Below are 16,959 nucleotides of genomic sequence, written 5' to 3'. Positions count from 1 at the left end.
ACAAATAAATAACAATACAAATTAAATTATCAGTGAACAAAATAGGGAGAATAGCAATATTATCAATAAAACAATAATTTTAAGCATTAACCTAATGAGAAATAAAACAGTGAAATGAGAATAGCAATCAAATAAGTCACTCAGTTAATTATATATAATAATAATAACTAAAGCATGGTATGGCTAAATGTAAGGACAATAGCAAAATAAATGTCAAATTCTATCAATGGACAAATTATAACAAAACAATACTATTATACAAACCATAACACATCACAAAAATGTAGCAACAGATGAAGACAAAATCAATCTTAATATAGAAAAATGCATTAAAAATAGCAATAATCGAAGAATCGTGGCACCAATAATCGAATCGAATCGAATCGACAATCGTTATAATCGCAGAATCGAAGAATCGAAAATCCCATAATCGAAATCGAATCGAATCGTTAGGTACCCATGTTGGAGCACCCCTAGTGTTAATGTGTATTTATCCAAAGCACAGACTCAAATAGAACCCGTCCTGACTAATCGTCAAAGGGCAACACTGCCATTACTTCTTATATTTCCTACACAAATGCCCACACTCACATTTCTCCAGAATGATCTCCTCCCTGAACAAACACACACACACACACACACACACACACACACACACACACCTAGATTTCCATTTTCTTCTCAACACAATATATATTGCAAGGATCTCCACACCATGTTAGAATACTGTTCCCCAGCTCCATCTCAGCATAATGATGTTTCTAAACACAGTTTGGAAGGAGCCCTTAGGGTTGATTGACAGCCATCACTCACCCCACTTCCGTTGCTAGGGAATAAAAGCCTCCTTACTGCTGTTTACATCCCCCCTCTTCCCTTCTCCCCTCCAACCCCCCCAGCCAGGACTTCCCTCCCAGGCTGCCGCCTTCCAGTTGTTTGGGGGCAACTGCTCCCTCCCTTTGCCCCTCTACCCTCTCTCTACCCATTCCATGCCCGGAGCCACGCTGGACTTCCCCGCACCATCAGCTTGGGCACCCAGCAGTGCCATGGAACAACATTCCATTCCATCTGCCTACTCACGTATTCCATGCCCATCATTTCATGCCATCTACCTACTCATCATTTGATGCCTATTCATGCCTTATCTGTCTATCATGTACAGTATACTGTGTTGTATGTTGTATCGTGCTGAATATTGGATATTAATCACGCAAATGGAATTCTAACTGTTTTCTTCCAGCCCAGGTCCAATTGTTGCTTAAGGCTGCCACAGATAGGATGAAATGAGCCCTGAGACCCATGCAGCAACAGCTCTACTGAGACCCATGCAGCAACAGCTCTGCTGAGACCCATGCAGCAACAGCTCTACTGAGACCCATGCAGCAACAGCTCTGCTGAGCTTAGAAATGCAGCAAAAGCTCCACTGATCCCCCACACCCATCGCTCTCATGGCTTGTGCAACACATGAATGGCCGCCGCTGCACCAAGCAACCCCAACACAGTTGTCACTTGCGTGTATCACGGTGTGGTTCAACCATGTCCAACTTGATCACGGTGCTCCGTAAATCATAGCTATATTTCACTGAGCCCAGCAGCAAGCACAACACAATCTGGGCCATTGCTCAAACGTCCACCCCGCTTGCACAAATCTGGAGGCACGCTACACCTCCACCTGCCGCGTGGATGTAATAGTCACACACTTAGCCAGCACCGCATGCACAGAATGCAGACGCAGGATAAGCCAGACCCCTGCGCTGCTCTGATAACTCACAACCTGCTCATGATCTGGAATGCAGAGTTTCCACCTTAAGTCATGCAGGAGGCCTGCATTTATCATAGCAACAGATTCTGTTCCAGGCTCACTTTCAGCCTCGCACTCATACTTGCCATTTGGCCGTTGAGATGCAGTGAGGAAATGTGGCATAGTGAGGTTAATCTGGTGTAGATCTGCATCCACGTATCCTTATCTACAAGCCATGGATCATAGTAGCCTAAAGGTTCCTATCAAACAGAGCATATTGACCAATCAGTAACACTGACTGAAATACGCTTAATTGAGCCTCCCCTCCACTCTTCTAAATCACCTTTCTGTCAATTTATTCCAGTGTCTAGAACATACTTAGCATAACATATTTTCTTACAGTCTTTCCACTTCTATTCTAACGGTAGTAATGGCATCCTCTTACCTCGCTGTAGCCATGGCGATTCTACATTCTCAGTCTCCTATTATACTGCCACCAATCTGGTCAACAGAGAAGATGCTCACTCTTGCCTACACTTAATCACTACATCTCATATCATTACACAGTCCTCCCCATCCAGCTCACTCTCCACCACAGATGCTTTCCCCACCGGTCTCAGGCTAAGTTGGGCAGATACGCACTATTCAGCACTTCTAGTCATGAGCACAAACGTACCCCTAGCAGTGGAAATCGTATGCTTGGTCATTGATCCTTGGACGCCTACTGATCTACACCCATCTACACCCATCAAGGGTTAGTCAAATGCAAGATATCCAACTAGTTTACCAGGTCTCCAATTCCTGTTTACTTTCCCTCTGGTAGTGGCCTCTGATGAAAGCGCTCTTGGGGTGTTAGTGGACATCACTCGCATGTGATCTCCACTATTGGCATCCCAGGACCATGGCCAGCTACCAAGCTAAACATGCTAATATCTGCTCTCAGTCTAACCAATCCAATGGGCGAACTAGTGAAATGATGCTTCCAATCAAAGTTCGGGAGGAGACCATAGGGTTGATTTACAGCCATCACTCACCCCATTTCCGTTAGTAGGGGATAAAACCCTCCTTACTGCCCTTTACGTCATGCTGGAGTTGTAAAACCTCCCATCCCCCCCTGCTCCATTTCACTATTAACTCTAAACTCTGAATGATCTCACATCCATAGGGGGTGTTAGCAGAAATCACTTGTATATGATCCTGCTATTGGCATCCCAGGACCATGGCCGGCTATCAAACCAAACTCTCTATTCTCTGCACTCAGTCTAAGCAATCCAATGGGTGAACTAGTGAAACAGCATCAGCCCCTTCAAACTAACAGTAAAACTTCTCATGCTGGGCCTTATCCCCTCTGCAAGTGCATCATCAACTTCCTCATTGGGAGTTGAACATGTGCAAATATGAATGTGCTTTTCCTTACACCATGCAAGTGGTCTTTACAGCCCCCTGTGTTGTGGACATTATTAATGTATCTAAATGATTTATGAATCAATTTATTTACCTACTAATTGTTCAAAGCTTGGTTCTCCTTCACCCATCAGTGGGTCACTGTGCAAGCTGTGCCTAATCATCTTCTGTAGCCTGGGCAGACATGGTTGCCCATCTTGTATTATGAATTCTAAAGCTTTACATGAAGTGCAATCTGTTCACAAGCCTTATACTGTATGTGTGTGTAAGTCTGGGGGATTGCCTTCTACTCTCAGTACTTAAAGGGCCACATACCACATCATGCCCAGTTTAATATGTGGAAGGGAATCATCTGGGAACGTGACAGAATATCCAGTCTCCACAGAGTAAGCTCTCCAACACAGGACACAAATGGATGAACAGCTCCACTAGAAAGTCATCTAAGATGTAATACATCTCACCTCAACGTCTCTAGTTTACAGCTGGGATCATTCAGTCTGTCTGTGAGCTCTCTGAAACCTGAGTCTCCGGGGTGGTTGTAGCTCAGATCCAGCTGTTTCAGGTAGGAGGGGTTTGATTTGAGGATAGAGGACAAGAGAGAACAGCCCTCATGTGTGATGAGACAACCAGACAGTCTGAAACAACAGATGCTCTTTCTTAATCATAAATGAAGGATATGCAGTAAAAGGTATACAGGTAATTTGCTTAATCAGTCAGTTTGACTGACAATCCCTAAATGTCACCATTTAACATGACAAGTGCAGATCAATATCAATATTCACAGATGTACAATTTGACATCACACACAGGCACATTGGTTTTTCTTCCTGGTGGTTAACATACAGTACTATTTTACATAACATTCCTAATTACTGACCTCAGTGTCTCCAGCTTGCATTGTGGATCTCTTAGTCCTGCACAGAGCAGCTCCACTCCTTCATCCTGCAGGTCATTGTTACTCATGTCCAGTTCTCTCAGATGGGAAGGTGCACTTTGCAGCACGGATGCCATCATTTCACAGCTTGCTTTAGAGAGGTGGCACAGATTGAGCCTGTTTCAAAGGAGAGTGGAAGGTCAGTCTTTGAACAGTGGACATTTTCAGGCCATCCTTCAACACCATGAGGTCACTGTATCTCATGAGGATGGACACAGACCCAGATGTGTGTAGCACTCACATTATGTACACAGCAGGGACATGGACTGGAGAAACACTACATTACACACTCTGCAGCCATGTAAACAACTTGCTGGTGTTGTCTTGTAGTGTCATGTGGGCAGCAGGGGTGATTCATGTTCCTAGGGGTTAACTTAACTTAAGAGTCATTGCATGAGAAAACCAGGCAGAGGTGGGAAGATGGGGGTCGGCCAAATCGGCTCATACTTTGTATATGTGATACGTAGCCTATGTGGAACTATGAACAGCCATATACTTAAAGGGATAATCCGGAGTGAAATGCACTTTAGATCAATTTTTCGGACTATTGGGAGTACATACGTTGAGTTGACACCAAAATCATGTAATTCGGATGTATTTTGAGAAAGTTCGAGTTCACCGTTTTTAGCCAAAACTCGTTAGCCTGGAAGTGACCGGGGCAAGTCCTTTCGCCACTACAAAACGCTATTTTTATACCTCTTCTACTGTTCCAAACAACACTACACTTACGTGGTAGTGAGTAGAGGGTCCCTAAAGCCAAACCGAAGTATCCCCACGTCTTTATGTGGTCGGATAGAGAGTCCAGAATGAATTTAATCGAGTCAGTACCTTTCCGGAAATGTTAGTAAAGTGTTGTTGAAGCGTTGCGCAGCTGCCGCTGCGACATTTCCGGAAGGTACTGACTCGATTAAATTCATTCTGGACTCTCTATCCAACCACATAAAGACGTGGGGATACTTCGGTTTGGCTTTAGGGACCCTCTACTCACTACCACGTAAGTGTAGTGTTGTTTGGAACAGTAGAAGAGGCATAAAAATAGCGTTTTGTAGTGGCGAAAGGACCTGCCCCGGTCACTTACAGGCTAACGAGTTTTGGCTAAAAACGGTGAACTCGAACTTTCTCAAAATACATCCGAATGACATGATTTTGGTGTCAACTCAACGTATGTACTCCCAATAGTCCGAAAAATTGATCTAAAGTGCATTTCACTCCGGATTATCCCTTTAAAACCCTCCAGCTGTTTTTTGTTATGGAGTTCTGGGACCCCTCTCAGAGACCCTCAAAAATCCAACAATTCATGGCTGAAAATGACTGAAATTGCCATTTCTACCCTGATTATCCTGATAAAGATATGAACATAAGCTTTATATTTCCATAGAGCCTAGGTAGCATAGTTTTAAAGACCAAAAGGTGCACCGAGGGGTTATCTACACCACTGAAAGCAGAATTTTCCTCCCTCTAAATTTCGGTCATTTTTAAGAAGGATTATCTCGTATTCGTAGTGGCTTTGGTGGATGGTTTTACTGTTGCTGGAGAAAGGAACATCTACTGATTCAAAAACAATTGTCGTCTAATTGGGCCACACATAATGTGTGCCGTGCCAGGAGGGTTAGGCTACAATGATTTGTGGTTCGCAGATAAAATGATCTGATGAATGTCTCGCATTTTCCTCTGATGCTGCTTCATCCGCTCTTATCAAATCGTAGCCTATAAGCTTATTATTCTGCCTGGTCCTGGTTCGTTATGTTTTCTCAGCACCACCACACGCTGCCCTTCCCGTTCTCATTTCCACTGTCTGCGCATTTCTCGTGTAGGCCTATTGTTGGATCATCGTGGCCTCAAACTTGTTCCATTCGGAAAACACTCGCAGGCATTCAATTCCACGCCAGACTCCACGACCCTGGCTTCCCTAGTCTATTTTCAAATCCTCAAATTCGTTTTCTCCTCAGAGGCGTCTCAAATTCCTCCCCGCGTTCAACTGACTCTCGCCTTCCTATTACGGCAGATATTGCACCGCTTAGTGACAGCGCTTAAACACGGCTATACCACTCGCCTTACGTAGCTGCAACTAGGGCCGTTTTTCTGATGGCTTTCATGGCTTCATTTGGTGCGGCGAATTCACTACGAATTCAGTCATTCGACCCCTCGCGCATCTCTGTCTTTCTGATCTATCCTCTTCCCCACTCACTTCACCTTATTCCTTAATATCCAAAAACTGATTCCTCTGAGTCAGGTTCCACCTTTTAATTGCTAAAATAAATAATGTTTTGCCCGTTTGTCTTCATGGTCAATTATCTTAAACTACGACCGCACGTCTCTCCTAGCCTCGCAAGCCATCCACGTACTTCCGGCCAAGGATTGCCTCCACTACGAGTCTGGCCGTGCTCCTCTGTGGAGCATTCTGCTCGGTAGAATTGTAACAGAACGCCCCCCCTCCAGAAAGCAGCCAATAAACGAAGAGACGGGTTGGTGGGGGCGAAAGGGGGAGGGCGCTCGTGACGATGACGTTAAACGCCTGCGCTATGTTGTTATGAGTAACTATCGCAGATTGGGTGAGAGCTGTCCAATCAATTCAAACCAGAACTGGGCGTTACTTCCCGCTTCCTGCAAGCGCTTCAGAGCAAAGAAATGCCAGACCATAATACGAAATGAAATGGTAGTATTATGGGATGGTTAGGACCAGGCTACGTCTCTCCTGCTTTACCTCTGTTATCACATCAGATGTTTTAGCAATGTCACGTTCCTGGTTCAGCACCCAGCCAATGTTCTGCGTAACCTATGCAATCTCTCACCAAAGAAGTTCACCACTCATTCCTTCCGCATCGGCGCAGCCACGACCGCAGCCCAAAAGGGGCTTTCATCTTCATCCATCAAAACTCTGGGAAGATGGTCCTCTGATGCTTATTCCTCCTACATCAGACTAACCCCATATGACGTTTTCAATGCTCAGAAGTCACTGTCCACAATAACTAAGGTACCATTCAATTCACTATTCATAATCTGGTGGCGGTGGTTATATTCAGGCTTTGCCTTACACATTTTACTGATCAGTTAAAAGGGCGCAGCATGCCAGTAGCTATCGTGGTATCTTAAACTTAGCCCAGTTGACCAGCTCATGATTCAGGTTGCCCTGATTACCGGTTGCCCGGTCCGTGACGTTGTCTAGGTTGCCCAGCTCACGGTCCAGGTTGCCCTGGACGCCGGTTGCCCGGCTCAACACATTGGTCTAGGTTGCCCTAGACGCTGGTTGCCCAGCTCATGGTCCAGGTTGCCCTGGCTTGTTTTCACCCCACAATAGCAAAAACATGTAAAGCATCCCTTAACAATTCTCCTTTAGATCTCTATCTAGTATCTAACGGCTAGGCACATCCTCATCATCCCTGCCCACGCACGTAATCAAATGTAATGTCATACGTATATTAATCTTTATTCTTCTCTCAGATTTAGGTTACTGAGTTACTGCCCTGGCGGGCATCTTTCATTCTTTGGGGGTAGGCTCTTCGCCCCTGCTTCTTCGATCAGCAGGATCCGAGTTCCGTTCATCCCTGGACGGATTCGAGACGGGGGCCTGCGCCAAAGATTGATGTTTATCCCGAACTCTTTCCATACTTGTATTCTAGCTACTCCTTATCAAATTAAATTGTTATCTGCTTCTATTCTGTCTACTGAGTCTTTCTGGTAGAAATGATAGCTTCAGTGAAAGTTCTACTAGGGAGACTCGTAGTGTATTTTCTTACTCCACCCATTCATTCACGTAAAGAATCATAGCCATGTTTACATTTTCGGGGGAACACCCCCAATCTACGATTCATTCAATCAGTGCTAGCCTATAGGACTTCAGCGGGTGTTTTAAAACTGTTCTTTCTAACACTTCTCTCTGCTACTCAGCACGCCGTCTTCGTTGTTCCCTCCACCACCCCTCCAGCCACCACGGGCAGCAGTCTTCGTCTTGTCGGCCGCAGCATGCTATCTGCACCTTCTCCCTCACAACCACCGCCGCCAGTTGGTCCCTGTCTCGACGTCGGGGGGTAGGCTCTTCGCCCCTGCTTCTTCGATCAGCAGGATCCGAATTCCGTTCATCCCTGGATGGATTCGAGACGGGGGCCTGCGCCAAAGATTGATGTTTATCCCGAACTCTTTCCATACTTGTATTCTAGCTACTCCTTATCAAATTAAATTGTTATCTGCTTCTATTCTGTCTACTGAGTCTTTCTGGTAGAACTATTGTTATTCTGTTAATATCAACATGACAATTTACTTGATCTAAAACTGCATCCTGCAGGTCAGAGCTGGGAAGGTGTCCCTTGCAGCACTGATGCCATCATTTCACAGCTTGTTTTCAAAAGCTGGCACTGACTCAGTCTGTTTACACACATACTGCAGCTGATGATTTATTCTAAAGATTTACAGACAGGCAGCCAACGGTGCCACAATGGATGAATCCCAAAGTGAGCCCTAAGGACTAAGGACTAAAGACTCACAGACTTAATTGATCTCAGGGGCTAAGTGAATGAGTGTGTTAGGCCACCAGGGCTCAGATACTGTATTGGGCCAATATGTGTGCACGTACAAACCTTAAAGACTGCAGTTTACAGTGAGGGCTACTGAGTCCTGTAGAGAGAAGCTGAACTCTAGAATCCTTCAGGTCATTGTGACTCAGGTCCAGTTCCTTTAGGGAGATGGAGGACTGCAAAGCAGAGGCTACAGCCTTACAGGATTCCTCTGTTAGCTCACAACCAGCAAGTCTGCATAGAGTGAGAGGGCAAGAGACAGACATCAGCAAACAGAATAGTGATATTAATACATTCATATTCTTACCATTGTTATAAACATTTTTTGCTTTGAAAAAAAATAAAATAAACATACTAATTAACATTCTTTAACAGAAACTAACACATTATCATTCAAATGAGGAGGAAAATTAATATAGGACACTGACTAAAATAATAGTTTCTGTTTGTAAGAATAGAGTTGTGCTGGAAATTAGTTTTCAACACATAGACATACTGTAGATAGACTGACTCAGTCTGTTTTACCACATACTGCAGCTGATGATTTATTCCAAAGATTTACAGACGGGCAGCCAACAGTGCCACAATATGTGTGCACGTACAAACCTTAAAGTCTGCAGTTTACAGTGAGGGCTACTGAGTCCTGTAGAGAGAAGCTGAACTCCAGACTCCTTCAGGTCATTGTGACTCAGGTCCAGTTCCTTTAGGGAGATGGAGGACTGCAAAGCAGAGGCTACAGCCTTACAGGATTCCTCTGTTAGCTTACAACCAGCAAGTCTGCATAGAGTGAGAGGGCAAGAGACAGATGTCAGAAAACAGAATGGTGTCATAAATACATTCATATTCTTATTTTTATTTTGAAAAAAAAAATCTTATTAACATTCTTTAATGTAACTGGCACATTATCAATCAAACAAGGAGGGAAATGATTAGAGGGCACAGACTAAAATAATCATTTCTGCTTGTAAGAATGGAGTTGTGCTTGAAATGAGTTTTCATCACAGAATCCTCCTCCTGCAGCAATTACAGACTTTGTAGCCTGACAGTTTCTTCTCTAAATGCTGTAGAGTGGACTGCTCAATCAATCAATTAATTTATGGCCACCTGGTGCACAACCGACACACCCAGGCGAATGTCCGACACTCAATTAAAGGTCCCATAGGCAGGATTGCTAAGAACTTCAGTCCCTCAACCCCTCCCCCCACAAGGGAGAGCGATAGAGTGCAGGGGAGGTAGGAGGGGAGGACACTATGAAATGTGTGTACTGTACATGAGCTGTGATTGACACTCTGTTAGATAGCCTACACCCCTGGCCCTATTTGTTACATCTGAAATGGAGGCGTTGGATGTCTTGCAAATCTCACTACAGACTCTAGGTGGGGCCAGAGGGCAAAGGAGGAAGATTAAAAAAAAAATGACCTGCTTCATGTACTTCTCATTGAACATAGGGCCAGTGTCAGCAAATGTGGCTAAACTATGTTGTTCACAGTTAACACGTACCATTACTTATAGTTGCATCTGGAATGTTTATGAGATGATGTCTACTTGCAGGCATTCTAAATCTGCAGTCAGATTTGATTATGTGCCAGCATTTATGAATAATCTTTCTGAATTTTAAACCCATCATCTACTCTGTTTGATGTACCTGACAGAGACCTGAGTGTTCAAAATGTTTGTGTTCGTACCTCACATTGGGAGTAAAGAAGACAGTGTGCAGATATATTACAGATATATAAATATACATTTTAATATGTCACTGTTACAGTGTACCTATCTATTAGGTACAGTGGTACAACCTGTGTAACAACATGTATTATCAGGTACTATCATTGTACTTGCATCATGTATTTGGGGTTACCTACATACTGTATAGTTGTTACATTGTAATACTGAGTGCTTTTACAAAACTTTGCCAATTTGCCAACATTTTTCATCAGAGGCAGCTGCTGGATGGGGTAAATTTGCCAACATTTTTCATCAGAGGCAGGCTGCTGGATGGGGTAAATTTGGTCATGATAGATTTGATATACAAACCATTCTTAGCTCCAGTCAAGGCCTCATTGTCTTCAGTGTACTGTACATGTAACAGCTGTCCTGCTACCTTGTTACTCTTTGATACAGTGGAATAAACCTATTACTGTAAGTGTAGCCTACCAGTTAACTATCAAATCTATGTAGGCAAATTGGCAAAGTTTTGTAAAAGCACTCAGTTTTACAATGTAACAACTATGTAGGTACCCACAAATACATAATGCAAGTACAATGATAGTACCTGTTAGGGGTGTAAAAAATAACCGATACATATCGATATTCGTTTTTAACCTGTAAAATACGACTACATCGATGCATCAAGCCTCGTTTCGAATTTTTCATGACATGAATCGGTTATTGTTTCGATTTAAAAGAAACAAATCGGTTCACATTCGCAAACGTTTCTGACTTTACCGTCTCTTATGAAATACTCGGTTTCCTGGCCTGGTGCGTGGCTGTGTGCATCCCAATTTTGATTTGAGAACAATGACAGCCTCTCATTGGTCAAAGATGGCATAGCCTATCACGTTCTTCTATCCATTCCAACGAAACGTGCCCTGGACGTGCCTGAAGGAATGAGATGCTAGTCTTCCTCAGAAAAGATTTCTGACAACTCCGAACCTATATTCAACGCGCCGGCGAAACTTAAATCCAAAGTTTGGAAGTCGTTTGGCTTTTTCAAAAGAGAAGGTCTCTTTATATGGCTCTGGTTCTATCTCTCCCGTTGTCAAGCCGGCATATCCCAGGATTCTGATTAACTTTAACTTTGAAAGATCGCTACTTTTATAGCCTACATTGCATCCAACTAGCTACAATCCACCTCCGTCATATTCTACAATGTTACTATGGTTCTGCACGTCTGTATTTCAGCTTGGATGCAACGTGACAGTTCATTTAAACTTCGCAACGAGTTTGGCGAATTAATATTCAAGTGTGATACGGGAACTACTTCAAAGGTAGCAGGTTATACGAAGTTAATGGCCACCCCATCAGCCAATCAGAGAAGAGAATTCCATTGTTGAGGGAGATAAGCAGAGAATCATTTATTCTTTTACATGAGAAAAGGCCAAGGGCAAAGCACTGCTTTATTTTCTTTTGTAACGACACCTCTTTGGTCTTTAATTTTTTTATGCAACATATACAGAGATATGTGTTTCTTCTGTTTATTTCTTTATGGTGTCCTCAGTGTGTGCCATTACTAAAATATTATATGAAAAACCTCACCTTTTCACAATAAAATGTTTTGTCATGTTCATACATCAAGTTGTTTGTCCTATTGATAACCATTAACTTGATCATGTAAAATGTGCACAATTGTAAAGTGAATGTGCACAATGAAAAATAACTTTCAGAATGCTTTCGATTATTGAACCGCATCGAATTGCATCGAATCGCATCGAATTGAATCGTACCGAATCGTTTGCTATTAACATGTATCTTTTTTTGAATCGTATCGTGACAATGTATCTAGATGCGAATCGTATCGTCTTTCACATGAGAGATTCACACCCCTAGTACCTGTACATGTTGCTACACAGGTTGTACCACTGTACCTAATTAGGTAAGTATATACACTGTAACAGCGGCACATTAAAATAAAGTGTTATCCACTGTTATGAATGGAATATGACATAACTATAACCAGTATATTGACACCTAATGAGCCAAAGAGAGCAACAGACTGACCCAAATCATTTCTGAAGAGTTTATGCTGAATTTCACCTGTGGGGCCTTCCTTATACATCTGTGTGGAACTGTACATGTAGAGATTCACTGTGAATGTGGGCTGTGCTGAACTTTGGTAGGGCAGTAGGTAGCTTGATCAGTTCTAACTGAGAGGTAATTTTCAGTGTGGAGAGGACAAGATACCAGATAGAGATGTGCATGGTACTTGCATTACATTTGTCAACTGACCTCAGTGTCTCCAGCTTGCATTGTGGATCTCTTAGTCCCACACAGAGCAGCTCCACTCCTTCATCCTGCAGGTCATTGTCACTCATGTCCAGTTCTCTCAGAAGGGAAGGTGTCCTCTGCAGCACTGATGCCATCATTTCACAGCTTGCTTTAGAGAGGTGACACTGATTCAGCCTGTTCAACAAACACAGGTGATGTGTAAGAAAAATATAAACGTCATGGTAGGGAAAATTATGTTTCTTTGGTTTATGCAGCGTTCAATCTTCATTCCAGTAAAACACAATAATGAAGCATGAGAAACAATCTCAAAATCTCTCCTCCTTTTCTGTGATGACTATCAATGGCCAGCCCCCATGCCCATAAAACAATTGATTGAAGTCTCTCCTCAGTTTGCTTTCTGAACCTGAATGAGGCCACCGCATAGATTTACATTTACATTTATTTAGTAGCAGCTTTTATCCAAAGAGACTTACATTCACTTCTGGGGTTGTGCCTTACTCAAGGGCACAACATTGGAATCGAATCCACAAGGTTTTAAGCTACAGCATGCTAGCCCAGCATGGACCTTTTGGTCTTATCTTGATAAGTTGCCCAAAACCACAAATCATCCAGACTACCTGCAACTCTTGACCAACTCCAGTTTGCACACCGCCCTAACCGCTCCACTGATGATGCCATATGGGCAGCACTTCACCTGAGCCTGGCTCATCTCGTTACATTAATACACAGGATTACACTGTAGGTGTTAAAATCCCTTGTGCCAAAATCCAAGGTAAAAACATATCAAGAAGCCCCTGTCCAAAATTAACTTAAAGAAGCAAGCTAACCACCAATCTGTCAACCAATGGTCACAAACACAAGACAAATGGCCAATCTAACAGCAGTACAGTAAACAGCATGACATTGGGGTTATCAAGTGGGCACCCTCATTCACCGATGTTTCCTTAACCCTCCTCGAGACCAAGGGGTCATCCGGTGGATAGGACAGTTTCTGTTCCCAGGCAAAAATGACCTACCCCAGTATAGTTGATTGTAAATCCAAGTCAAGTCCTTGTGAACATTACATGTTTTAAAGTTCTATTTGCTATTTCTGGCCTGTAGGCCTCATTGACCTGAGCTCATACAAGTAGGTTTCTTAGTAGAAATAGCATAATATATGCATTATTTTGGCTCTAATCAACATAAAGATGTTTTGAAACCATTTCAAATGCTTAACAGTGGCACAAAATCACATCTTTTGTGTTCCCGGTCAAAAATGACCGACCCTATTTTAGTTGATTGTAAATCCATAACAAGACATATATTCACCTTATGTTGTTATGGATCTTTTAACTAGCTTAAGTTCTTGTGAACATTACATGTTTTAAAGTTCTATTTGCTATTTATGGCCTGTAGGCCTCATTGACCTGAACTCATACAAGTCGTTTTTTAACAAAAATATCATAACATATGAATTGTTTTGGCTCTAATAAACATTCAGATAAAAATATTGGGTTATTATATCACAGAGTACATTATGTCCAAGTTTTAAAATGATCTTTGTTTTGAAACCATTTCAATTTTTTCACAGTTGCACAAAATCTTACTTTTTGTTTCCCGGTCAAAACTGACCGGTATGATTTTATTTGTAAAGAATGACCATAAATACAGTAGTCAATAGTATGCCTTTTCTGAGCCACAACTGACCAAACTTTCTTGAGTAGTTCTTTAATAAGCTGGCACAGGTCTCCTGAGGTATTCTGACCCATTCTTTCATTGCGAATTGTTCCAGCTGCATAGTTTCCGAACATGGACATTCACTTTGAGCACCCGACACAGATTCTTAATTGGATTGAGGTCTGAGCTCTGTGTGGGCCACTCCAGGACCTTGGTTTTGGTATCCTTGAGCAACTGTTAGACCAATTTTGATGTATGCTTTGGGCAATTGTCTTGTTGGAAGACCCTGCGACGACCTAAAGCTAGTCAAAGAGCCCATTTCTGCATATTATACTTCAAAATGTTCATTTTCTTTTTTCATGATACCATGCACCTGAGCAAGGTTCCCTGTGCCTGAGGCTGCGAAACAGCATGATGCTCCCACCACCATGTTTAACTGTGGGGTTCAACTTAGGGTTGAAAGCATCTCCCTTTCTTCGCCAAACATAAGCAACATCCATGTTCCCAAACAGTTCCAGATTAGTCTCATAAGACCAAAGCACAGACTTCCAAAACTCATTTTTTATCTCTCAAATGCTCACGAGCAAATCTCAGTCTGATAGAGAGGTAGATAGATAGATACATTAAAGATCCCTTAGGGGAAATTCAAGGTTGTGATGTTCCACTCTTTGAGGGGTCTTAAAGGGGTTCTTCTGAGACGATGGCCCAACTTTGTTCCTTGAAATATCAACTCCAGACCAGGCCAGGTCAGCATTGCTCAGCAACAATCATCTTGGCAGGCCCCAGCCGTGGCGCAACTGGCTGGGGCACCTGCACCGCACGCCGGCGACCCGGGTTCGATTCCAGCCCCGTGGTCCTTTCCGGATCCCACCCCGACTCTCTCACCCATTCGCTTCCTGTCTCTCTCTACTTACCTGTCAATTTTAAAGGCACAAAAGCCCAAAAAATATACTTAAAAAAAAAAAAAAAAAAAATCATCTTGGCAGATGTCCGGCCTTCTTGCTGACATCTCTGACTATTTTCCTATCCAGAGCTCTTGAAATCTTGTGCTTACAACCACACCCAGGTTTGTTTTGTAGAATTGGTCTCCTTGTACTTGGCAATAATGCAACGTACAGCAGTTCTAGACACTGTGAAATGCTTGGAAATGGCAATATAACCTTCCCCCTTATGATCCTCCACTATGTTCTTTCTGAGCTCAAGGCTGATTTCCTTTGTCTTTGACATGGTCAGTAAGAGTAGTCACTCGATAATGTGTACAAGTGCCTTGTGCCTTGTTTCCTGGAGTCCTTTTATGCTGATTGAATGCTCGGCTATTGTTATGAAGTCAATTGACTGTACAGGAGTGGTTTGAAAGCTGATTGGTTAATTAGGTGTGTTTTGATAGCAAACAAATCACATGGGCAGTAATATTATCGACCATCCCATCATGGGGGCTAATATTTTTGACCACTATATGTGATATAAAGTCAAACTAAAAATGTGTTTTATATTCCAAAATGTACGCCAAAAGCTACTAAATAAATAGCACTTTGTGTGTGTGCCCAGCAACACGTGCATGTGTGGGTGTAGGACAGAAACTGTTCATATGAATTGGCAAGTCACTCAACTCAATTCTATACACTTTTTGTAGTCACACCCATTCATTTCTAATGACCGGTCATTTTTGACCGGGAACACCACAGGTGTACACAAGTTGAATAAAACACACAAAATTGCATCAAAGTTATCAAAAATAATTTTGTGTGTTCAGATGCCCTATGTGAACAAAGTCATGAAATCTCATGACAATCAGATTAAGTTAACTATACTTTTCAGAGACAAAATGTGCAAAATCGGACAGATTTGACCGTAACACAACAGTTAGGCCCACGACACCTCAACAAAACATCGGTGAATAAGGGTGCCCACTTGATATATCGAATATAAGAACAGTTATGTGCAGACGGTCTTCATCACAGCCATTCCCCAGCACTTGGTAAGCTGACGTGGCTTTCTAGGCATCAACACCCCACTGTGCAGCTGGATGTTGGACTTCCTCACAGACTGACCCCAAAGAGTATGTGTCGGAAGAAACACAACAAGCAACAAGCAGGCTGTCACAAGGCCAAGTTGTCATGCATGAGCTATAGCTATCAAATGACATGTGGGAGCATTGTGCTGACTCATCAGTGTTTGTTTATCGGGTTTTCCATATGGCGCATACTGTATTTGCACATGGTGTAAATATATTTTCCTTGGTTATTAAATTAGCTTTAAGACTTTGCCCCTCATTGAAATTATGAAGTGTGTCAAAACATTTCTGAGACATTTCTCAGTCCAAGACGAAGAATTCACTCACCAAACCCTCCTAGAGACATTGACTACAGGGAGCATTCTGTGGAGCCCTTCCTCTGATCTCAGGTATTTCTTCAGATCAAACTCCTCCAGCTCTTCAGCTGACATCAGCAGCAGATAAGCAAGAGCTGAACACTGGGCTGGAGTCAGTTTCTTCTCCTCGCCTGCTGAGCTCATGTATCTGTGGAACATGAAAGATGTGTATTAAACATTTCTGAATATTCCTCAAATCAGTGAGGGTCAGGGAGTTATTTTCTGACCATACAATGCTTTAATAGGGATTAATCCATTCTGAACATCGTACACCTCAATTAAGATGCTAATTATAGTAGTAAGTTAGGATCACTAATCTACAGTAAGCCTACCCTGATCACATAATCAGACTGCTTTCAATCTATAAGCATGAACCTCCTCATGTGAAAGTGCTACTGACT

General features: G+C 42.7%; 1 protein-coding gene across 1 annotated transcript in view; it reads right to left on the bottom strand.

The window, feature by feature from the left end:
• Positions 1–16,707, bottom strand: part of LOC134078228 (tripartite motif-containing protein 75-like) — a 22,066-nt gene extending 5,359 nt beyond the window's left edge. The window contains exons 1-3 of the mRNA XM_062533992.1: positions 16,530–16,707; positions 12,533–12,706; positions 3,604–3,699 (exon numbers count right to left, since the gene is read on the bottom strand). Of these exons, the coding sequence (XP_062389976.1) occupies positions 3,604–3,699; positions 12,533–12,706; positions 16,530–16,702 (443 nt within the window). The 5' untranslated portion in view covers positions 16,703–16,707. The remainder of the gene's footprint in view (positions 1–3,603; positions 3,700–12,532; positions 12,707–16,529) is intronic.
• Positions 16,708–16,959: the final 252 nt, after the last annotated feature.

This window comes from Sardina pilchardus, chromosome 1 (genome assembly GCF_963854185.1).
Source record: "Sardina pilchardus chromosome 1, fSarPil1.1, whole genome shotgun sequence".
Taxonomy (NCBI): Eukaryota; Metazoa; Chordata; class Actinopteri; order Clupeiformes; family Clupeidae; genus Sardina; species Sardina pilchardus.
The sequence above is the reverse complement of the archived record's forward strand: the minus strand, read 5'-3'. Positions and strand labels throughout refer to the sequence as shown.